General features: G+C 45.0%; 2 protein-coding genes across 8 annotated transcripts in view; one reads left to right on the forward strand and one right to left on the reverse strand.

Annotated features, from left to right (window-relative positions):
- The first annotated feature begins 60 nt into the window (after positions 1-60).
- On the forward strand, positions 61-14722 carry FKBP3 (FKBP prolyl isomerase 3). Its single transcript, XM_048852193.2, has 7 exons — positions 61-224; positions 1302-1403; positions 2988-3095; positions 4014-4149; positions 5168-5235; positions 8014-8111; positions 14486-14722. Exons 1-7 carry the CDS (start codon positions 120-122, stop codon positions 14538-14540), a joined length of 672 nt encoding a protein of 223 aa, XP_048708150.1. The 5' UTR covers positions 61-119; the 3' UTR covers positions 14541-14722.
- Positions 14723-18241: 3519 nt separating this feature from the next.
- PRPF39 (pre-mRNA processing factor 39) overlaps positions 18242-24803 on the reverse strand; it is a 40218-nt gene continuing 33656 nt past the window's right edge. For all 7 annotated transcript variants that reach the window (XM_048852187.2, XM_075130030.1, XM_075130031.1 and 4 more), the window contains 2 exons: positions 24487-24607; positions 18242-19105 (listed from right to left, as the gene is read on the reverse strand). In XM_048852187.2, coding sequence (XP_048708144.1) covers positions 19049-19105; positions 24487-24607 — 178 coding nt within the window. In that variant the 3' untranslated portion in view covers positions 18242-19048. The remainder of the gene's footprint in view (positions 19106-24486; positions 24608-24803) is intronic.

Raw genomic sequence — 24803 nt, forward strand, 5'->3', positions numbered from 1 at the left:
CCCTCTGGCCCCTCCCCCCAGCCCAGGCCCCTCCCACAGCCCTCTGGTCCCTCGCCCCGCCCCCGGCCAGGCGCTGCGCGGGAGCCCTGCGACGGAGGCGGGGGGCGCGGCGCAGCAAGATGGCGGCGGCCCCGCCGCGGCAGTGGAGCGCCGAGGAGCTGCGCAGCGAGGCGCTGCCCAAGAAGGACCTGATCAAGTTCCTGCAGGAGCACGCGGCGCAGGCGGTACGGCCGGAGCGGGGGGAGGGGCCCGCGGCTCGCGGCTCCCGCGCCCTCCTGAGGGCAGCTGCGCAAGGCGCGGCCGGACCCCGCGGCCATCCGGACCTGCCCCCCCCCTCCCCGGCCGGACCCCCCGCCCCCGCTCGCCTCGTCCCCGGCCGGGCCCCCCTGCTGCCCCCGCCGCTCTCCCGGGCCGGACCCCCCGCCTCGTCCCAGCCGGGCCCCCCTGCTGCCCCCTACGCTCGCCCCGGCCGGACCCCCTTTCCTCCCTCACCTCGCCTCGGCCCGGCCTCCCGCTCCCCTCTCGCCTCGCCCTCCCTGCTCCCGCTCCTCCCTCACCTCGCCCCGGCCGGGTCCCCCGCCCCCCCTCGCCGGCCCCCCCGCCTCGCCTCGCCCCGGCCCGGCCTCCCCCGCCCCCGCTCCCCCCTCGCCTTGCCCTCCCCCGCCCCCGTTCCTCCCGCGCCCCGCCCCATCTGCTCCCGCCCCCGTTCCTCCCGCGCCCCGCCCTGGCCGGGCCCGCCGGCCCCCCCGCCCCGGCCCCCCCACTCCCCTCGCCCGCCCCCGTTCCTCTCGCGCCCTGTCCCGGCCGGGCCCCGTTCCTCCCGTGCCCGCGCCTCACCTTGGCCGGACCCCACGATCCTCCCCAGCCTGCCCCCCCCCCACCTGGACCCCACGATCCTCTACAGCTTCACCCCTCTCCGCCACCCAACTCGTTGCAACCAGATCCTCCAGCTCATCCCCTGCAGGATCCCATGCCCACTCCTCTGGCCCAGTCCCCTGGTTCCACCCCAGCAGGAGAACATGACCACCTCCAACTTCACCCCCAGGCTGCCCCTGTCTCTCGACTCCATCCCAGCTAGTCCCCATGACACCCCCATCTCCGACTCCACTCTGGCCGGACACCACCACTCCACCCACCCAGGCACCCCCAAGGGAGTGACAGGTCCATCCTGTGAGAGCCCCCAACTCTCCGAGTGCAACCTGCCACCCCCAGCAGTGCTAGCACCCCAGGGTCCTTTCGCAGCAGACTGCGGGCACGGAAAGCCCTGGCAACTCAGCTAAGTTTCCCCTTCTTGTCTCTAGTTTCTTGCAGAACACAAGTTACTGGGGCAAATAAAAAATGTGGCCAAGACTGCGACCAAGGACCAGTTAGTTACGGCCTATAACCAGCTCTTTGAAACTCAGGTGAGTACCTGCCTCTCCTAGGCCTGTATGGGACAAAGAGCCCCTCGTTCTTATAGCACTTGCTTGTGACTGAGAACACAGATGGTTTTCGTTCTAGCCTCATTTCCACGTTCTCCAAACCGTTCGCCTGTTTGGCTGAATTGTTCTGCAGCTGAAGCATATTTTTGTTTTCGAACTTTGAGCAAAATTCTTGCTGCTTTTCATTTGAGTGCGTGAAAATAGTGTTCATCTATTTAAAGGGACATTGTCAACTTCACAATCACACTTGCATTGGAATAGCGAGTGCCTGCTGTGGCTCCTAAGGCAGTCATTTGTAACGGAAAGATGAGATTTTTCTCTGTGCTTTGCTTTATATGTTTGACAGCACTCTCTATAGTCAATTTCATCATTTGTTGATCCTTTGTTCTTGCTGTTTCCTGCACACTCTTGCTAATAACAGCAACAAAATTGGAACTGAAGAGACAGATAGTGTGTGCTCAGAGAGGAAGGGGCTAGAGGGGAAAGAGTCTGATACTGCTTTCAGATCTCAACAAGGGGCCTTCTGAACATCATTACGGGAACAGAAACACCCAGATATTTGATAAAAGTAACTTAAAAATTCTGTGCATGTTATTTATAGGGTGTGCTATCAGAAACACTACTTGTTCAAGTTAAACCAAGTTAATAGAACTTTTTAAAAGGGTATTACCACAATTCACAGACTAACACAAACATGGATGAAGTTTGATAGCTGACACTTGGTATATAAGTAGTTCTCAGTGAGTGATGGTTTTGCTGGGTTTTGAATTTTTCCTTTGACCCATCAAAATTCAGATCATTTGAATATATATTTTTTTAATCTAGAGGAACATGTTTTGATTATGCATGCCCTTCAAAGCAAATTAAGATAACCAGTCATGCAAATACATCCTGTGCATCTTCAGTTGTCAGAAAACATGTGACATTTTTTATCCTTTATAAATATCCTGCATCATTATACATATTTAAATAACTCGTATTTCAGTTTGCAGTGTTTTAGTCACCTTGATCCCAGGTTATTAGAGAGGTGAGGTAATATCTTCTATTGGACTAATGTCTGTTAGTGAAAGAGGCCAGGTTTGGGAAAGGTACTCGGAGCATAGCAACTAAGTACAATGTAGAACTGATTGTTTCACATCAGTAGTTACATATTCTAATCTAAGAGACCATTCAAGGTGAAGTGGCCCTCTAGTACCCCCCACAACACACCTCTCAGGATCCCTGGGTCCTACACATGCCTATCACAACAAGGTGGCGTACCTCATCCAGTACGCTAAATGCCCCAAAAACAGCTATATGGGTGAAACCAGACAGTCACTACTCTCTTGAATGAACTGTCACAGAAAAATATCACCTGTGGGCAAACACTTTTAATGAAATGATCACCCCATATCTGACCTAGGTCCATTGTAGAGCCTTAATACTGCTGACTATTGGAATCCATGGTTGTTTCTCCTCCAGAACTGGTCCTTAAGTATATAAAAGCTGTAAAGTAGATTTTGACAGCCTTTTGAAGGATTTTGTATCCTTTTATGTAGCAGGTAATGATAAATGCTTTCCTTACAGCGCTTTAAAGGCACAGAGAGTGCAGATAAAGTGACGGAACAGGTAAAGAAGGTCAAAATTGATGAAGACAAGGCAAAAGAAACTAAGCCTGAAGAGATTGTTGATGAGGTTTGTATAGAAAACTACTCTTTCTTAGATTAGGACTACTGCCTATGTAGTAGAATAAATGCTTTTGAAACCTTGAATTATAAAAGGTAGAGAATTTGAGTGGGCTGGGTTGAGGGGGATTGGTAATAAAGCATGCAGCCTGGAATGGATCCATAAATTGATTCTGAAATTGTTTAAGATGAACACAACAGTTCTTGGAAGTGAAGTGGTACGGCGGACAAACATTCACTAGTGGGATTTCTGGTTGGATGGCAGTATCCAAGCAGAAAGTGTTAATATGACTGCAAAATGTTTCTTTTATTGGTACAATGTATCCCCTCAGCATTTTCTCTCTTGTTGGAATACTCTCTAACTGGACAGGGGTACATTTGAGGGCCAAAGCCCCATGAAGACATTTTCAGTGATGTTAAGAGAGCTGAGCAGCGTACCATATACAAACTGGTAAAGAGAAATTGAGTGCTCTTGGTTTGCTTTCTCACCAGAAGTGACAGCTGTGAAGTGTTTATTTACAAGTTGTTGTTCTTCATAAGTCTGTATTTGTAGTTTTCTGGAAGACCCTCATCTGATTGAAAAATTGGACCTTAATTTAACTTCTCACTTACCCAGCATATTTTGAGCCAGTAGTCATTCTCATGCAGATTTCTCCCCAAAGTTTTAAATAACTTCGGCATCAGGACCAATCTTGGTTTTGCATAGACTACATTTATATAACCCTTTCCTTCCCAAAGGATGCTAAAGTACCGTACAGACTATATTAATTTAAAAGCATATATGGGTGCTGTTCACCTTAGTATCTGAATGTGGTTCGTTCAGTGGCTTAAACTCAATTAGCTTCAGTTAGTCCATCTTGTGCTTTGTTGATAACTTGGGACGAGTCATTAAGGTTGTGGTAATTCTCTATTTTCTATCTTAATTCAGGGTCCACCAAAATATACAAAATCAGTTCTGAAAAAGGGGGATAAAACTAACTTTCCCAAAAAAGGAGATGTCGTTCATTGCTGGTATACGGGAAAGTTACAGGATGGGACTGTCTTCGATACCAATATTCAAACAAGTAAGGTCACCTGGATAACAAGGTCTTGCAGGTTTAAAGAGTTCAGATAGTTTCCACAACATATGAGTGGAAGAAATTAGCTGGAACGCTAGTCACCAAGTTGTCTTTATGCTTCTTAAAGGCTTGAATAGCCTGGGTCCTAAGAAACTGCTTCTGCTCCGTGTCCTGTTGCTGTCAGTTATTGGGATGAATCTTTCCAAGAGAGAAAGCAGGGTATTCTTTCAGGACTCACTTTTTATAACATGATCCCTGCATCTTGCCATAGACTACATATGGTATTTCCAGGCCATGGATAATGTGAAACATACTGATTTAGTCAGTCCTGTGGTTTTGCAGAAGGGCAGAGATAAAGGCTTTTAATTCATAAAACTCTGTTTAGCTATAGAGCCTGAGTGGTGGTAGCTTATTTAGCTGCCCAAGCAGACAGCTTGTATAATTATCAGTTAAATGCAGAGATGCTTTGGGGATAAGTGTGTAAAATACATAGCTTATGGGGGAAACAAGTGCTAGAAACATAAATTTTGCAGCAGTTTTATAGCACTGTTAAAAGTAATAGGTTGTAATTGCAATACTATGCAAGATTCAGATCATTGTTTTACAGTCTGTTTTTCTGCTCCAGACATTGTACATAAAATTGGTTCCCTGCTGATTTTATTGAACATGTTGCTTGCCAAATACAGTACCTGCCTGCATTTCTAATACCATAAAAATAGATCTTCTCTGTTTGTTACTTCAGTATCAGCTCTGGTGTTAGTGCAACTTCACTGGTTTAAAGAAACTATGGGCACTTGCATCAAGAGTGAATTTGCCCCATTGTTTGCTATTTCGCTGCTATTTTGAATGATTAAATGATATGAAGCGGGGGGAAATTCATTTACAGCTCATCTATAATCTGTATCTCGGTGCAGTAGATATTTGTGGTGCATGACTGCAGTGGTAGTTCTAGTCAGAACTATTAGCGTGAGCTAGTTAGTGACTTGACTTTGGCTGAATAAATGTATCTACAAGTGTCTTTCAGGTTCAAAGAAGAAAAAAGGAGCCAAACCTTTAAGCTTCAAAGTTGGCGTAGGAAAAGTTATCAGAGGCGTAAGTAAACCACATAAAAATCTGTCTGTGTCAAAGTCTGATGAAGTCCTCGGTCTGTAGGTTTACCTGTTGGTGTGCATCTGTTGGGTGCTTCTCTGAATTACCTGGAGAAGAGAGTGAGTTTACAGCTCTTTTGCCAGGAATATGTTTTATTTCAGTTTTTATATAAATGCCCTCATCTAACTTCCCAGTGCTAGGCCCTCTCCATAACTAAACACGTGGACAGCAGTATTTGAGTGTGTGATCTTTGGGTCAGAGACAGTGTGTTAGATATTTGTACAGCACGTAGCACAGTGAACCTTGATTGGAGCCCCTGTGTGCGACAGGCTGAGTTCACAAAGGAGTCTAACTGCTAGGGGTCCTACATCTAGTAGAATTCACAGCCCTGAGTGAGGCGCCTAAGAAAGGGATTCTCAGAACTCAGCAAGCTGAGCCAGGAAACCTAAGCAGAAGTGTGAAATGCAGAAGAAAGGACTGGGGCTTAGGGCCCAGATCCACAGTGATATGCAGGTGCCTAATCCCCATTGGTCCAGACCTTAGGCACCTGACTGACAGAATGGAGAGAGGCACCTCTCTCTGCTTGGAATTCTCCACCGTGATACCTCTCCTGGAGTCAGGGCCTAAGCAAGATCAGCCCTTTCTTGTGATATGCCAGAGAGACAGGCCACCACCCCACTACAGCAAATAGCGCAGTGGTCAGGGCACTCACTTGGGATGCAAGGGTCCTGTTTTCAGATCCCTGCACTGTCTGATTTAGAGCAGGGACTTGAACCCAGGTCTCCCATGTTTCAGTTGAGTGCCCTATGGGGGAGAGGAGGGTTTCTCTGTATAATTAATATTCATTAGGGCAGAAAAAAAGAGAGTTAGCAAGTGTCTCAGAACCCAAATGGTTAGGAAGTCAAGTTCAAGGCCCTGCTCCAGTGTATAGTCAGGTTTTTTTAGATAGTGGACCAGCACCAACAAAAGCAATAGACATGCCACAGAATAGTCAGGTACTTGGTGGTTAGGGCACTCTCCTGGCATGTGGGGGCCCTGGGGCCAAATCCCTGCTCCAAATCAGGCTGAGTGGCTGTCACGCAACCCAGGTCAGGGCCCTAACCACTGAGCTAATGGGTATTCTGGTACAGATAGCCCCCAGAATTCCTAACTTTGCCCTGGGCTGTCATATGCAAGTTAGGTCTTCTGAGAGCATATATACCAGACTGGCCCTGTAGGTGAGAGATGCGGAGGAATGCCTAGTTTGAGAAAACCGATAAGGCTTGCCTGAGCGAGGGCTCCGACAAGCTTGCCCACCCGTGGAAACCTATGCATGAAGTGGTGATTTAGGTGCCTAGAAGGTTTGGTGGCAGCTGAGTGGTGGTTTTGTGAATGTCAATTGTGCCTAAAGAGGCATCTAGGCACCCAAGTCCCTTTGTGCATCTAGCCCTACCACAATGCAAATTGACAGTATGTGCTGGTTCCAGTAACCTGACAGGTCAGTCAACATATCCTTATCTCCCGCCAGAGCCCCTCTTCTATCCACTCAGTCACCCCTCATGCCACAGCTGAACAGACGAGCTAAACAGTATCCTGAACTATTCCCAAGCTCTGATGCGTGTCATGGTGTCAGAAGAACAGCTGCGAGCCAGTATGGTGTGTCTGGATTTCACTTCAGAACTCTGAAGAGCTGATCACACTTCTTTGCACTTAAGCTTGATCCTTGCACAGGGCACAACATGGAGCTCCAGTCTGTCACTAGTGCAAGTGAAGGCTGCTTTTAAAAGGATGGGTAGCTAAGTAAAGTCCTAGGTATAGTCCTCTGGACAAAGCAGATGTGTCAAGCCCTTTACACAACTGCCTGCCTACTTACCTTGGAGAGCCTAGAGAATGGGGGCAGGTGTGGATGCTGCATGGGTATGTCTGAGGAGATGTGGGTGTATCATCTCATAATGAGGTGCTTAGCTACAGGCCCTGCTCGTTGCCTCCCTTCTATTACTGGACAGTAGTAACTTGGTGGCCGCCCTGCTGCATTTCTCAGTGCAGGATCAGGTTCCTCACCAGTGCCATGCACGACTGCTGTGGCTCGGCATGGATGTACTGTGACAGCTACTTATGGAGGGGGACACCCCCAAAATATCATTGGTCTTGTGCCACTTGCTTCAGTTTTTTGTGATAAGCTTTAGTCTCTTGCTATAACACTTCCATGCTTGGATTGTTGCCATACACCTCAAACAGCTGAGATCTGAATACCACCTGTTATCTGATAAGCTGATACCGTGCTAAACTCTGAACACTAGCTATGAGGTTTGGCATGGGGAGGGACAAGCACTGAGAGATAAAATTAGTTATCAAACTTCATAAACCCCAGCTGGATAACGGCTTATCTGTAAATTCCAAAATAAGTGGAATCTGTGAAAACACACACTGAGTTTCATATTCTTATTGAAATAAGAAAGATTTGGCCTACTAGTATCTTCACATCAGGGGATACTAAACTTCAGAGGCTAGTTTCCACTGTACTGTATGTGCCTGGGCTATAAATCCAAATCCGTGGCAGTAAATCCTAGAACAGCTCTTGAACAGGTGTTACTGTGGGAACATTTTCATTTTTTAAAAGGAAAAATCCAGTTGTCGAACACTACTGCTTGAAAGGCCATCTGCAGTTAGTTAAGCTGCAAGCTGGGAAGCATTTATTGGTGTGTGTGTTCTGGCTCAGAGCCCAAGTACTTAAAAGAATAGAGTTGGAAATTACATCTTTTTTTTTTTGAACTTCATGTTACAACATACTTTCTTTTTTAGTGGGATGAAGCTCTGTTGACAATGACTAAAGGGGAGAAGGCTCATCTGGAAATTGAACCTGAATGGGCTTATGGGAAGAAAGGGCAGCCTGATGCCAAGTATCCTTTTACTTGAAAATATGAACAGGATTGAATGTACCTTTTGGGAACGTCCTTGTTATTCAAGTCTCTTTGCAGTAAGATTTTTCCTGCTGGAAACATATAACCAAGGCAAAGATGGATTTCTGGCGGGGTGTACGTTGGCAACATGGTGCTTGACTTACAGAATAGGACCATTTTGGAGTGTGCGCTCGCTCTTTCTCTGTCTCTCTCTCAGCAGCCCCTGCCATGCACACTTGTTTCAGTGATTGTTGCCTCTGCTTAGCAGTTAATACAGTGGGAAAAGAGCAGACTTGTACTACTGGCTGTCACAAACACGCACTTGGCAGGACAAAGGCCTTGCAGGCAGGGATCTGGCAATGGAATATACATTTGCAGTTACAGGTTGGCTTAGGGTGGAAGCCTAAGTGAATATGGGGGAATTAATGTATGTATGGATTTCAAAATGCTAATGACGGTTTATGCTTTAAAAATGTGTCCTAGCTGAACTAGGAGCAGGACATCCTAAATGAGGCATGACACTAGTTTGGGAACAGGGATGACTTGCCATTCTTCCATTCATAGCTTCATTGGCATAGTTCTTCCTCTCTCCTCTGTATGTAAGTATGCATTCTCCTAAACGTTTCCACCTCCAGCACTGAAACAAATTCAGTGATCTATCTGGGGACCATATAAGGGTAGTAAAGAGGTAACTTGCTGTGCTTTAAATGAAGGGGAATCCGATTCTATTAGAATTCTTTGAGGGGATGGACCAGGGGGATCCAGTGCATATAGTGTACTTGGACTTTCAAGAAGCCTTTGACAAGATTCCTCACGGGCTCTTAAGCAAAGTAAGCTGTCATGGGACAAGAGGGAAGGTTCTCTCATGGATCAGTAACTGGTTAAAAGTAGGGTGACCATATTTCCCTATGCTGAATACAGGGCACCTGTTAAAAAAACTCGTATGCAAGCGAGTTCAATGGCAATCAGTCAGAACTATGCAGTACAAACATTCAATTAACATCAAGTTGACTGAGCCCTTGTTAAAAAGAAATACTGTGTAGGATTCTTTTTATTTACCTTATCTTTAAAGCTTTAGGGTTCACATGTGGCAAGGTGACACACACACACACACACACACACTCCTGTACACCTCTCTCACATGGTGTGGGGGTGACCAATCGACCTGACCATCCCTGCCCAGCCCTCTCCACTGTCAATGCCTGGCTTGGCCCCTGGGACAGACCCGCCTCTCCTGGTACCTGGCACCATGTCTTCCCAAGGCAACACGGGCTGGGGAGAGGGAGGCACGTTTTTAAGAAGTCGGGACACCTGCAGGGGGGCTTAAATATGGGACTGTCCCTTTAAAAATGGGATACCTGGTCACACTAGTTAAAAAACACACACATACAGTCAACCTGTGGAACTCGTTGACAGGATGTTGTGAAGGTCAAAACTATAACTGGGTTAAAAAAAAATTAGATTAAGTTCATGGAGGATAGGTCCATCAATGGGTATTAGCCAAGCTGGTCAGGGATGCAATCCCATGCTCTGGGGTCCCTAAACCTCTGACTGCCAGAAATTGGGATTGGATGACTGAGGATGGATCACTTGATTGCCCTGTTCTGTTCATTCCCTCTGGCACTGACCACTGTCAGAAGACAGGATACTGGGCTACTTGGACCATTGGTCTGACCCAGTATGGTCATTCTTATGTTCTTAACAACCGGGGTGGGAGAAAGAGAGAAGTCTGTTGTCATTGCTTCAGCGGCAAAGAGAAGAGGAAGTAGTGAGATTCATCTGCGCTTATGTTCCACAATGCCTCTGGCCGGAGGACACAAGGAGAAAACAGGAGTGGGCTGACCTGCTGAACACTCCCTACATCCTACTTGTCTCTGTTCCTTGCTAGCTTTTTGTGCTGCTGGTAGGAGGGGGAGAAAGGGAAAATACCCCCTTTGTCTCCAGCATCTCAACTTGTGCCCCCTGGTGATTTGTCTGCCTGGTGTGAAGGTTGCGGATCTGAGTTATCTAGATAGACTTACGTGTAGCGCTGGGGAGGAGCTGGTGGTCGTGGTACATGTAGGTACCTATGATGTAGGGAAGGGTCAGAGAGATGTCCTGGAGGCCAAATTTAGGCTGCCAGGAAAGAGACTGAAATCCAGGACCTCTAGGGTGGCATTCTCAGAAATGCTACCAGTTCCATGTGCAGGGCCAGGTAGGCAGGCAGAGCTTCAGAGTCTCAATGCGTGCATGAGACAATGGTGTAGAGAGGAGGAGTTTAGATTTATTAGGAACTGGAGAAACTTCTGGGATAGGGGGAGCCTATACAGGAAGGATGGGCTCCACCTAAACCAGAGTGGATCCAGGCTGCTGACACTTAACATTAAAAAGTTTGCAGAGTAGTTTTTAAACTAAGAGATCGGGGGGGAGGAGCCGATGGCTGCAGAGGCACACCTGGGTCGGACAGAGACTTCTCTTAGAGGCAAGTCTATTGATAGACATTCTCTAGGGTTTAATCAGGAGGAGGGGATGGAAGAGGACAAAGTATGGGCCAGATCAGATGAGAAACATTCACAAAGAATCCGACACATCAGAAAAGGGCAGACAAATAAGCAGTGACAAGTTTTTAAAGTGCTTGTACACAAATGCTGGAAGTCTAAATAATACGATGGGTGAACTAGAGTGCCTCGTGTTAAAGGAGGATATTGATGTAATAGGCATCACAGAAACCGGGTGGAGTGAGGGCAATCAATGGGACACAATCATTCCGGGGTACAAAATATATCGGAAGGATAGAACAGGAGGTCATGCGGAGGGGCGGGGAGTGGCACCATATGGTAAAGAAAATGTAGAATCAAATGAAATAAAAATCTTAAATGAATCCACATGTTCCATAGAATCTCTGTGGATAGTAATTCCATGCTCTAATAAGAATATAACAGTAGTCATCTATTATCGACCACCTGACCAGGACAGTGATAGTGACGATGAAATGTGAAGGGAGATTAGAGAGGCTATCAAAATAAAAAAACTCAATAATAGTGGGGGATTTCAATTATCCCCATATTGACTGGGTACATATCACATCAGGACGAAATGCAGAGACAAAATTTCTCAATACTTTAAATGACTGCTCTTTGGAGCAGCTGGTGCAGGAACCCCCAAGGGGAGAGGCAACTCCTGATCTAGTCCTGAGTGGAGCGCAGGATCTGGTCCAAGAGGTAACTATAACAGGACTGCTTGGAAACAGTGACCACAGTATAACAACATTTAACATTCCTACGGTGGGAAGAACACCTCAAAAGTCCAACACTGTGGCATTTAATTTCAGAAAGGGGAACTATGCGAAAACGAGGAGGTTAGTTAAACAGAAATTAAAAGGTCCAGTGACTAGAGTGAAATCCCTGCAAGCTGCATGGACACTTTTCAAAGACACCATCATAGAGGCTCAACTTCAACGTATACCCCAAATTAAAAAACACAGTAAAAGAACTAAAAAAGAGCCACCGCGGCTTAACAACAAAGTGAAAGAAGTAGTGAGAGATAAAACGGCATCTTTTAAAAAGTGGAAGTCAAATCCTAGTGAGGTAAATAGAAAGGAGCATAAACACTGCCAAATTAAATGTCAAAATGTAATAAGAAAAGCCAGAAAGGAATTTGAAGACCAGGTAGCCAAAAACTCAAAAGATATTAACAAAATGTTTAAGTACTTCAGAAGCAGGAAGCCTGCTAAACAAGCAGTGGGGCCTCTGGACAATCGAGATACAAAAGGAGCACTTAAAGACGATAAAGTCATCGCGGAGAAACTAAATGAATTCTTTGCTTCAGACTTCACGGCTGAGGATGTGAGGGAAGATTCCCAAACCTGAGTGGTCTTTTGTAGGTGACAAATCTGAGGAATTGTCACAGATTGAAGTGACACTAGAGGAGGTTTTGGAATTAATTGAGAAACTTAACAGGAACAAGTCACCGGGACCAGATGGCATTCACCCAAGAGTTCTGAAAGAACTCAGATGTGAAACTGCGGAACTTTTAACTATGGTTAATAGTTCCGCAGTTTCACATCTGAGTTCTTTCAGAACTCTTGGGTTTCCACAGTATGCATCCGATGAAGTGAGCTGTAGCTCACGAAAGCTCATGCTCAAATAAATTGGTTAGTTTCTAAGGTGCCACAAGTCCTCCTTTTCTTTTAACTATGGTTTGTAACCTGTCCTTTAAACCAGCTACTGTACCCAATGACTGGAAGATAGCTAATGTAATGCCACTATTTAAGAAGGGCTCTAGAGGTGATCCTGGCAGTTACAGACCGGTAAGTCTAACGTCAGCATGGGGCAAATTAGTTGAAACAATCATAAAGAATAAAATGATCAGATACATAGAAGAACATACATTGTTGTTCAAAAGTCAACATGGTTTCTGTAAAGGGAGATCATGTCTTACTGATCTATTAGAATTCTTTGAGGGGGTCAACAAACATGTGGACAAGGGGGATCCAGTGGACATAGTGTACTTAGATTTCCAGAAAGTCTTTGACAAGGTCCCTCACCAAAGGTTCTTACGTAAATTAAATTGTCATGGGATAAGAGGGATGATCCTTTCATGGATTGAGAACTGGCTAAAAGACAGGGAACAAAGGGAGGAATAAATGGTAAATTTTCAGAAAGGAGAGGGGTAACTAGTGGTGTTCTCCAAGGGTCAGTCCTAGGACCAGTCCTATTCAACTTATTCATAAATGATCTGGAGAAAGGGGTAAATAGCGAGGTGGCAAAGTTTGCAGATGATACTAAACTGCTCAAGATAGTTAAGCCCAAAGCAGACTGTGAAGAACTTCAAAAAGATCTCACAAAACTAAGTGATTGGGCAACAGAAATTTAATTTAATTAATGTGGATAAATGTAATGCACAATGGAAAAAATAATCCCAACTATACATACAATATGATGGGGGCTAATTTAGCTACAACTAATCAGGAGAAAGATCTTGGAGTCATCGTGGATAGTTCTCTGAAGATGTCCACACAGTGTGCAGCAGCAGTCAAAAAAGCAAACAGGATGTTAGGAATCATTAAAAGAGGGACAGAGAATAAGACAGAATATCTTATTGCTCTTATATAAATCCATGGTACGCCCACATCTTGAATACTGTGTACAGATGTGGTCCCCTCATCTCAAAAGAGAGATACTGGCATTAGAAAATGTTCAGAAAAGGGCAACTAAAATGATTTGGGGTTTGGAACGGGTCCTATATGAGGAGAGGTTAAAGTGGCTAGGATTTTTCAGCTTGGAAAAGAGGCGGCTAAGGGGGGAGATAATAGAGGTCTATAAAATCATGAGTGGTGTGGAGAAAGTGAATAAGGAAAAGTTATTTACTTGTTCCCATAATATAAGAACTGGGGGCCACCCAATGAAATTAATGGGCAGCAGGTTTAAAACAAATAAAAGGAAGCTCTTCACACAGCGCACAGTCAACCTGTGGAACTCCTTGCCTGAGGAGGTTGTGAAGGCTAGGACTATAACAGAGTTTAAAAGAAAACTGGATAAATTCATGGAGGTTAAGTCCATTAATGGTTATTAGCCAGGATGGGTAAGCAATGGTGTCCCTAGCCACTGTTTGTCAGAGAGTGGAGATGGATGGCAGACGAGAGATCACTTGATCATTACCTGTTAGGTTCACTCCCTCTGGGGCACCTGGCATTGGCCCCTGTCGGTAGACAGGATACTGGGCTGGGTGGACCTTTGGTCTGACCCAGTATGGCCATTCTTATGTTCCCAGATCAGCAAACAGGGCTAATGGAAAGCAGACAGGGACACCCATTGCAAAACTGCTCAGCAGACTCCCAGCCATGCTCCCCCCTCTATAGCTGACGGATGGTTGGAGGCTACAGTTCTTCCCTTGCTCCTACTTTGTGGCTCTTTTTGGACCTGCAGCTCTGCCAATGAGACATGTTGATGCTCTGTCCGGAGTCTTGTGCTACTTTTGCCCCTCTTCCTGCTAGAAGTTGAATCAGCAACGTTAATAGTGCCCTAAAATGAGGAAGATTTATGGCTTTATGCTGCTCCTGACTTGCTTACATCACTACCCTAGCTGGGCTTTACGAAGGGGAAAGTCTCATGCCACAAGCATTTCATTAAGACCTTGTGAAATCTACCTGCTGAGCAGTTGGCACAGAGTGTTTCGTATGGTCACTGCCATGTTACAGATACAGTGAATGATTTAATAGCTTGCTTTTAGCATGTAAACTAGTGGAGGTGAAAACTTTTCTTGCTAGAGGTTACTGAAATGTCAAACTTTGAAGTGTCAGGTTGAACAACAGGTGGTAAGTCACAAGTTATATCTAGCCAGTTCATATATCCAGCTGGATTATGTTAAAATGTCTTTAACTCTTGTGCAAACAGGATTCCTCCAAATGCAAAGCTCTTTTTTGAAGTTGAATTGGTGGATATTGATTGATACGAAGAATTTGTTCCTTTAGTGCTGTGAATTCATCAATAAGTGAGAAGACATCTGCCAACTGCAATTCTGTTCTTACTGCTTCAGGAAATGTTACAACTATGGCCTTCTGTATTGAAAATCATTTTGGTTTTTTTCTCAATCGCTGTACAGTAAAACATCACTAAAGAAAACAGATTATAGATGCAGGTAGTTTGACTTCTTTTTTCCTTGTGCTTCCATACTTCAGTAAACTTATCTGGAAAATCTGTTCTTCTGCAGTGGAAGCAGATGCTGGGTTTATTTGTAAGTTGGCTTTGTAGAATCTGTTGCAATGAGGGGGAAGGGAAACCCACTTAAATTTTGTCAGCATTTTTCCCTCCATGTTGGCCTGGGTGCTAAGCCCTCCCTTCAGTGCTGTTGTACGTCTACCTCCTTTAAGCTCCTAGCAGTGCCTGGTTCAGATCCATGTAAGCGGTGTCTGTCTTTCCACTTTTGTAGTTTGGCTCATGGAAAACACCATAGGTTGAGCAAGGAATGTATTAGCCTCTTCAGCCTTACCAACCTCTTACTGCAGTTGGCTAAGTTGTCTTTAGTTTAGCTTTCTGATCACAGCAGTGACACAAGAGTGGATTTTTTTAGTGGTCAGCTAAACTGGACTCTATTTGGAAAGGGGGAGGGCAGAAAGAAACAGACAGCGCTAGGAAATAAATTAGTAAGAACCTCACAGTAACCTTCCAGGCATTGCTCAAGATTTAGCTGAACCCTCTGGAGGTCATGGCATCTAGTTCCTCTTGACCTTTTTCATTAACCATTGGAACAATTGACCATAGGTTGCTGTGGGTTCTCCATCTGACAATTTTAAAATCAAGAACAGATGTTTTGTGAGAGTTGTGGTAAGGTACTTAAATTTTCTGTGCAGTTTCCCCATTTATGAAATGCATTATGTGCTTACCTAGTCATTTTTAAGACTTTCAGATACCCAATCTAAGGTGGCATCTATGGTTGGTTTGCATTTGTTTTTTATACATAGGAAGTGTGGCATCCCAAGTGTTGGAGTAGTGAAGTAGCCATCCCAAGTGTTGGAGGAGGAAGAGGTCCAGGGGGTGGTATTACACATACTCAGATTTTACAGCTGAGTGAAGTCAGTGTTTGCATCAGGCCTGGTCAGGCAAGCGCCACAGTCCCATCTTATTGCTTGGGTTGTTGCAGGCTGAGCACTGCAGAACACCAACTCTGTTTTGTAGCCTTGACTTCCATTGTAGGACTCTCGTATCTCTGCTTCAGAATTTAGGACTAGGTCTTCTCAATTAACTGAGGGGTCTGGCACTTGGGGATGTGAGGCAGATCCAGCAGTGGAAAATTACATTTAAGTTTCACATGCTCAATACTGCCATACTAGTCTCTCATGGAGGTTTAATATAAGGTGTCTGGGTGAGGAGGGGCAAGTTCCTTGAGATTCTCCCCCCTCAGGTTCCAGGACTGTTAACTGTGTGTGTCACTCTGAACCTTATATCTGCAGAAAGGCATGGGGGTGAGCTAATATGTTACTGGAGCAATGTCTGTTGGTGAAAGTCGGGCTTTTGAGCTTATACAGACTCTGCTTAAGATCTAGGAAAGGTACATAGCCCTGGTCTACAAATACCAATCTGTCAGGCTAACAGGCTTTGTCTCCACTAGCACTTTCCTTGTTAAAGCTTTTGTCATTCAGGGGTGTGAAAACACCCCCCCACACACACAACAAAAGTTTTAACGCTAGAAAGCACTGGTGCGGACAGGGCTTCATCAGCAGGAGCCGCTCTCCTGAGAGCAAAGCTACCGCCCCTTGTCGGGGGTGGTTTTATTTTGTCGTCAGGGACAAAGAGCAGCTACACTGCCTGTTTTAAGGTGTGCAGTATAGATGTAGCCTAAGTTGCTCAGAAATCCACACCCTTGAGCAACAGTTATACCATCATAAGCCCCAGTGTAGACAGCGCAGTGTTGCTAGGAGGGCTTCTCTCATCAGCATAGCTACTGCCTCTCCATGAGGTGGAGTACCGACACTAGAGATGCTCTCCTGTCAGCATAGGGAGCACCTTCACTACGTGGTACAGGGGCACAAGTGCAGCCCTGTAAGCGTAGACAAGCACTTAGTGTCACAGCTAAATACAAGGTAAAGCAAAGTGTTAAGCACAGGAATTAACACATTACAAGAAACCATTCAAGGTGAAGTGGGCAGTTAACAGCTCCCCATCAGAGGACAAAAGAAATTAGTGGGTACAGATGGTTCTAGTACAGGGGTTCTCAAACTGGGAGTTGGGACCCCTCAGGGGGTCTCGAGGATATTACATAGGGGGTTGTGAGCTGTCAACCTCCACTCCAAATCCGGCTTTGCCTCCAGCATTTATAATGGAGTTAAATATATAAAAGTGTTTTTAATTTATAAAGGGGGGTGGCATTCAGAGGCTTGCTATGCAAAAGGGGGCACCAGTACAAAAGTTTGAGAACCACTGTTCTAGTAAGCCTTAAATCCAGTGTCTTTATGGGAGTCCATGATAGCTATAGATGTCAGCATGAAGTGATGGAAACAGCTACAACTGTAGTTGAGGGCTCTCGTTCGGAACATCACTTGGGCTTACAGTGCATTATCATCCAACTTAAGTTCTCAGCCAGTTTTGGCTTTAATTTATATATTATATATAAAAACCACACACACACGAGCTGTGTGACAGCACCAGCTTCCAGCCACTGGCGAACATTTAAAAGGAACTGTTAGATACACTAGAAAAGGATTTGACCCACAAGCTAATTAATAATTTATGATTTGATACCTAGCTGCAGGGGCTATAAACAATTTTCCAACAGTAGTAAACAGACCAGAATAAAAGACTCTTAGGAGCCATTAGTAATTAATGGTACATAATTGAAAACATGCTTAAGCGCATAAGTCCCTTCCAGTTCAGTCAAGAAAAGCTTTTTCTATTTTTAAGGTTTAGGTGCTGTTTGTGGACAGAGGTAAATAGTTTCCTGAATGCAGTTCAGGCCCACATGGCAAATCATAAATCTAAAACTAGATGAGCCCAAAGCACTCTTCTCCCATACTTCCTCCCCCCTAAACTAGATGAAATTTAAAAGGTACATTTGCACCTCCACTGCATTGGGGTTTAGTTCAAACATCTTCACCTATCCCCCACCACTTTTAATGCAGCACAATATGTGCTGGAAGAATGATATTCAAAAGTGTGCTCTACAAAGCTTAAGGCTGGAGGTGGCCTCTCTAGAAAAGAGCAAATGGAGAACCGCTGTGCTGCAGAAGTTCAGTGTGCACTTCAATTTCAAAATACCAGTGGCTTGCTAGCTTAATTTTGGTGTTCAAACCCATCTGCATTATAGGAGAGCAAAGGTCAACACAGAACCTCAGTTCACAGTACTTCCATGTTTTAAAGGATGTTTTAGCCCAGAGTTAGTTACGCTAGTAGTCGTAGTTGCATTGTTAAGGACATAGGTACATCTACACTGCAATTAAACACCCATGGCTGTTGGGTCAGCTGACTTGGGCCTGGGCTCAACTGTCAACAGTGCAATTTGATAGCCCCATGAGTCTGAGGCAGCTGACACAGGCCAGCTGTGGGTGTTTAATTGCAGTGTAGACATACAAGTTTTTCAACGGCATAACAATGAGTTTTTACATTCACAATGTTTTAATGGGATAGCAAAGAGAAAATCCAACAAAGCTCAAAGAATTACTGAATAATTCCTTGGTTTTATTACAAAAGAGAAAGATCACTTTGATCAAAATGAAAAAGTTTACTCACAACTTGTACATGAGAATTCTAAATTACAAACATCCACCCCAAACACCATCGTTTCAGTGCCTTTTTAAAAAAGGGATGCAACCATTTTGCACTGCATTTAATTTGTGACTATGTAAAATATAAAATACACATTATAACTTTCAAATGTTGACATTACTGTATGCATTATGATCATGGCAATAGACTCATTAGGGCACTGCTCACTTGGACCATGAAAAATTTCACTGGAGGAGCTGGGTAGGAAATGAGGTTTTTGGATAGTGAAGAGGAGAGCAGGTAAAGATGAAAAAAATTAAAGGGGGCTGCTCATGTTCATAGACCTTTCCACACTGTTCACCTCTTGTATTGGCTACTGTGATGAACACTGGACATCAGAATTTCCTCATTGCTTAAAAGAAGATTGTAGCTTGAAGGATTTAAAAATCCTTACTGAAACAATGCTAACTCAAAACAGAACGCAACAAAAAAAAGCCTCCAGATAATTTTTCCTTAAGTTAGTGTGGGAAATAAAGTTGCATTTATGGTAACTAGCAGCGTATAGAGATCAATGCATCATTTACCAACACACAAATCTTGCTTCACGTATCCTGTGAACATGGGCTTGTTTCACATGCAAAAAGACAAAACTGCAGGTATTACAATAGTTCATTTGTTCACATCCCTAATTTAAAAAAATATATTTTCATACTCCCATCTTTGCTGAACCACCACAATGAACTCCAGTCTCTCTTCTGATCAGGTTGGAGGGGGAGCATAATACTGTCCATAATTCCAGGCATTCTGGTAGTTGTACTGGAAAAGAGACATCATGGGGAAAATGAGCAGAAATCATTTTTCAAATATATTTGATACGTTGCAGTTTCAGACTACCTCCACACATCATGCCAGAAAAGAATACTTACCCTGCACTGACTGGGATGATTTAGTTGGGGTTGGTCTAGATGACCTCCTGAGGTCCCTTCCAACCCTAATCTTCTCTGGTTCTATGACTGGTTCTTCAAGGTGGTATAGTCAGTGTGCATCTCCCTGTGGGAGCACACGCGCCACAAGACTGGAATCTTTTGAACTGCTGTGGCCATCAGAGCTGCATGTGCACCCTGTGCCCTCAAGCGAGAGCATTAAGGGCAGGGAGGCCACAACCCTGCAGCAGTTCCCTCACAAATCAAAGCCTGCGGTTGGTACAGACTCTGGAAAGTGGGGTTTGAGGGCAGATCATGGGATCTGTGAAGACTGCAATATCTCACAGACCCCCAGTTACTGTACAGTACATACCATTCTCTCAGAGTACATGTCAGTGTGGATCCCAACATACGTGACTGGCAAGAAGTCCCCTCACTGGATAATGGGAATGAGAAATTTTAAACTACTTTAGTCAAAAATTGAAGCATCATTCCATCACTGGCATAATGTTTGACCATTTGGTCGGTGGGTTCGTACCTGGCAGATCTCAGATATTGGCGCATTCCTGAAGCAGGCTGAAGACACTGCTCTCTCTATGTAAGCCTTAGGTACAGGACAGGACAAAAACCTCTCTTCTTTGTACAGGGTGCTGAAGGAATTATCTGAAGAAATCTCAGAACCACCGGCTATATTTCCAAACTCAAGGATGACCGGAGAAGTCCCTGAAGACTGGAGAAGGGCTAATGTGGTGCCCATTTTTAAAAAGGGAAAAGAGGAGGAACCAGGGAATTACAGACCAGGCAGCCTGACCTTGGTACCTGAGAAGCTACTAGAGCAATGTATAAAACATTCCATGTGCAAATACCTGGAGGACGAAGGGGTGATCACCAGCAGCCAGAACAAGTTTACCAAGAACAAATCGTGCCAAACCAGCTTGATTTCCTTCTCTGACAAAGTAACTGGTTTGGTGGATAGGAGGAATGCGGTAGACATCATATACTTGGATTTCAGCAAGGCTTTTGACACAGTCCCATGTGACATTCTAATAAGTAAGCTGGAGAAATGTGAGCTCCCTGGAACTACCAGTAAGTGGATACATAATTGGTTAACTGCACACAAAGAGCAACTATTAATGGAATGATGCTGGATTGGAGAGAGGTCTCAAGTGGGGTTCCCAGAGATCTGTTTTGGGTCCGGTGTTCTTTAACATTTTTATTAATGACCTGGATGTAGGAAGAGAGATCAAATTTGCAGGTGAGACAAAACTGGGGTGAAGGGAGTGGGTTGCCAACACTCTGGAAGACAGACCTAAAATCCAGAGAGATCTGGATAAATTGGAGACCTGGGCTACAGACAACAAAATGAAATTCAACAAAGACAAATGTGAGGTGCTACACCTAGGGAAGAGAAACAAAATGCATAAATACAGAATGGGGGATAACTGCCTTGCAAGCAGCACTGCTTAGAAGGATCTGGGAGTTGTGGTAGATCACAACCTCAACAGGAGTCAGCAATGCAATGCTCTTGCAAAAAAAGCAAATGCAATTTTAAGTTGCATGAACAGAGGCATAACATGCAAGTCACAGGAGGTGCGAGGACGCTCTTCTCAGTGCTGCTTAGACCTCAGGTGGAGTACTGTGTCCAATTTTGGTCACCAATGTATAGAAACGATGTAGCGAAACTGAAAGGATCCAGAGGCAAGTGACAAAGATGAGCAAAAGGACAGAATGCAAACCGTATGAGCAAAGGTTAAAGAACTGGGAATGTTTAGTTTAGAAAAGAGGAGATTAAGGGGGAAGACAAGATACGGTCTTCAAATACTCAAAAGGTTGCCATCAAAAAGATGGAGAAAACTCATTCTTTGCCACAGAGAGTAGGACAAGAGGCAATGGGTTCAAACTACAGCATAGCAGATTTAGATTAAATCTCAAGAAAACCTTCCTGACTGTAAGAATAGCAGGACAATGGAACAGACCTCTAGGGAGTTCATGGAAGCGCCTTTATTGGAGGTTTTCAAAAGGAGGCTGGATAGCCATTTGTCTTGGACTGTTTAGCCCCAACAAATCCTGCATCTTGGCAGGGGTTAGACTAGATGACCCTTGCAGTCTCCTCTAACCCTATGGTTCTATGATTCTATAAATACCAGAAGTAAAAGCCTCTTCCCCTGTATTCTGGTACTATCTCCTCTTTGGCTCCAAGATGAAGCTACAAAGCTACTTCTGTTTGCAGCAGTCTCTTGTGACAAAGATCCAGTGAATGAAATGGGCACTGATCTCCACACCCACTAATCAGATGTTACGGCACACCACACCTGGTGGAATGGGGTAAGGCAACTTACAAAGGTAACATGTTCTGAACGAGCCCTAAGACAACTCCTGCCAGTCCTGTCAAATTTACTAATGTTCCGCTAGTGCTGAGTGTGTCACTAAAGAGGAGGAAGATGTGTCCTGGCATATCTAGCCTTTATCTTTAGAGTATGATCGGGCTGCTTGGTGGGATATGACTGGTTCCTCTATATCATCTGAGGTAGGCAATGGTACAGTTTGTGCTAAGGGGCTATAGTACACATTCCCAAGCAGCACAGGGTAGTCTTCAGATCCTTAGGAATGCAGAGCATTGTCTATGTGTTGGCTGCACAATTCCATCCCCTCAAAGAGTAGATCCTATATCATAGCCTGTACCTCTTGGGAATCACCGACATCTGGAACCATAAGGCATTTCATATAATAACCACGATAGCCATGGACTTGGCTGCCATGTCCGAAGCATCCATGGCTGGTTATAGGGCCACCTTAGCTCCTAACTGGACCTCTTTGATTACCTCCTTGAGCTCATTCCTGTTCTCTGATGGAAGCCTGGACAACAAAGGCTGTTGCTATGTCCCAAGTTAGAAAATTATATTTGGCCACAAGGGCTTTGTAGTTTGCCACTCAAACACGGAGGAAGGCAGAAGAATAGGCTTTCCTCTCAACCCAACAGACTTTCTTTGGGTCTTTATCCCTCAGGGTGCTTGTTAGACTTTTCTCGCACTGAGTCTGCCAACAAGCCCAGGATGGGGTGGGCATAAAAATATTCATAGCCTTATGCACAACTTGGTATCAGTTCTCCACTCCTTTTGCTGCGGCCAGGATAGCGGCAGGTTGATGCAATGAATAGCAGACAGACATTCTTGAAACAGATGTCAGTCATACAAAAAAAAAATCTTGTAAATTCAATCTTTTGACATCAAGCCTGGCCAGGTGAAGAGAGGTTTAACCCCACTAAGGCATTACGTCAAACCACACTTCAGTTATTGCAATTGGCAATCCTGGCTAGGCTTGGTGTCATCAACATATCAAATTTACGAGATTTCTCTTGGTTAACTGACATCTATTTCAGGAGTCTCGGCTATTCTCTTAAGCTGATTTCAGAATGTCCTAAAGTCAGCTGGTGCTGGGGTCATTGCTTTGTCTTGTGATTAGGCTGAAACATCCTTACAAGGCAAGGTAAGATTGCATTGCTCCTCTGATCCTATGTTCAGGAATTCCTGGCTTTCTTCTTGGCTGTCTGTGGTCTAGCAAGCCACGCCATTGAGGAGTGCAATCTCATCCTCTTCCGAGAATGGGATAGGGCTCTGCTCCTGGAATTATGCAAAGGAGGACCCCAGTAAACCCAGGACATCAATGGTAGCATTCCATATGGATATGGCTGGCTTGCCTGATGATGGCAGTCCAATACTAATCCCCATGTGGCTGCAAGCCCTAAAAGGAGAGTCACCTGGTCTATCCATGCTCTCACAAGTTGGCCCAAGGAGAGAAGATTCCCTGCTTGAGGGAGGTGAGAAGACATGTCCCTGTGATAGTAGGGGAAGAACAGATTTCTTCTAGCAGTGGTGCCAAGGCACATGACATTCCCCACATCAGGGTCCAGGACCGTGGTTGTCTCGGTAAAACGGTAATTTTCAACATGGGACCAGAGTCCTCCAATATGTGTACATCAGTGCCGTCAGTGCCTGTTGCTGGGGTCAGTGCTGATGGTTGCAAAGTGTGTGATGCCGTAATGGTTAACAAGGAGCCATCTCTAGCTCTAGATTTAGTGTGAGGCTCAGTGATCCCCCTGCCTCCCCTCAAGGCTTTATGCAGTCTTTCTCCTGGAAGACCCAAAGCCCTGCCTAGAGTCTCTGCCCTGATGTTCGGAGTGGCCTCTCTTGACACCAGACTTTGCTACATTGATGTCTGCATTTGCTTTGCCACCAGCCTTGGGCATCCTATGTCTACTGGAGGGGGTGCTTGTAGATGTTTTATCTGGTACCTGACTCCTGGATCCAGAGAGGCCCTTCATTGACTGCGCCAGTGAATGGAGCTGCAGTTCAGCATCCTGCAACTCCTCAAAGAAAACGATTGGAATACACCAAACACATATCTGGTGCATGATTCATTCCCAAGTAGAAAAGGCATATGCTATGCCCATTCATTAGCAGAATTAGGCCGTTGGAGAAAGAGCAAGGCTTGAAGCCCGAAGATTTAAGAGTCCACCATTAGGTAGGCGGTTGAACCATGCCATATGGGGGTATGTCCAACTTCAGGACAATAGTGGGTCATAGTTTATCTGTTGTTTCTACAGCAAGTAGAAGGTATTTTGGAAAGTTCTGAAGAGTTTAGTGGAAGCTAAAGCCTAACAGATTGGACAGTCGCTAGGTTCTGTCTTGTTTCCACGGGCAGCGAGAGGAAATTCAGGGAGGGCCGCAGCTGCTCTGCCCCTACAGGAGCACGAGGGAGCACAGGAGGCACCCACACCAAGACTGGCATCCACACAGGCACGCACAATGCCGTCCTGTGTTTCTCTCAGACGAGTAACTGTAAAAAAGCAAGTCAGACCTCAGGTAAGTGTTGAGGCATTTTAAGAAAAAAAACACCTCACGAACGTGGCAACCCTGAAATAGCCTTTCTGCAGAAATGTGTAGTCCTCTACCTGCAGGGCAGAAGATTCCAGCATGAAGAGAGGCTGATTTCCTCAACTGTTTGTGTACTTTTGGGGTCTTTTTTATGCAAGCAGGCCTATATAAGAGTCAAGTCACACAAGAGCCAGCTATTGCAGTCTTTGCCACTCTTGGCCCACGACAGAGGAACAAATTCATGTAAAGGGGCAGTGCGGGTGCAAAAGGAAAGAAGGCAGAACTAGAGTTTTATCTGAGACATTAAGTATCTAGCTGCAGATAAATAAGGTCCTTGGGGGTAAAACAGCCACATACATTCAGAGTGTACAGTCATGGAAAGTGATAACCTCATACCCACCTGATACCATGCATTATAATTATATGCAACCTGATTTGCTTGCATGTCTCCATCCATCATTTGGGTAGATGCCAACGTCGCATCATCTGTATGTGCTTTCTTCTGATCTGGCTCCTCTGATCTGCAAAATTAAACGAATGTATTTTGTTTAACAAACTTTAAAACACTGTCTAGAAAAGCTTTACTTCCTACACGAATGTGTATTTGTATACTTTATAAGAATCAAGGTGACATTTTCAAGTCTGGGCTTCTAAGGCGGGGACCCAAAGATGGAATCCAATTTTGGGAGGTCAGGCACATGCTGCTTTCGCTGAAGT

Source organism: Caretta caretta, chromosome 6 (genome assembly GCF_965140235.1).
Source record: "Caretta caretta isolate rCarCar2 chromosome 6, rCarCar1.hap1, whole genome shotgun sequence".
Classification (NCBI taxonomy): Eukaryota; Metazoa; Chordata; order Testudines; family Cheloniidae; genus Caretta; species Caretta caretta.

Bases quoted from the DNA above. Each gene is read 5' to 3' on its own strand.
- FKBP3 (XM_048852193.2), top strand. From the start codon at position 120: ATGGCGGCGGCCCCGCCGCGGCAGTGGAGCGCCGAGGAGCTGCGCAGC. The intron at 225-1,301 runs GTACGGCCGGAG...TCTTGTCTCTAG, and splicing joins AGGAGCACGCGGCGCAGGCG to TTTCTTGCAGAACACAAGTT. The intron at 5,236-8,013 runs GTAAGTAAACCA...TTTCTTTTTTAG, and splicing joins TAGGAAAAGTTATCAGAGGC to TGGGATGAAGCTCTGTTGAC.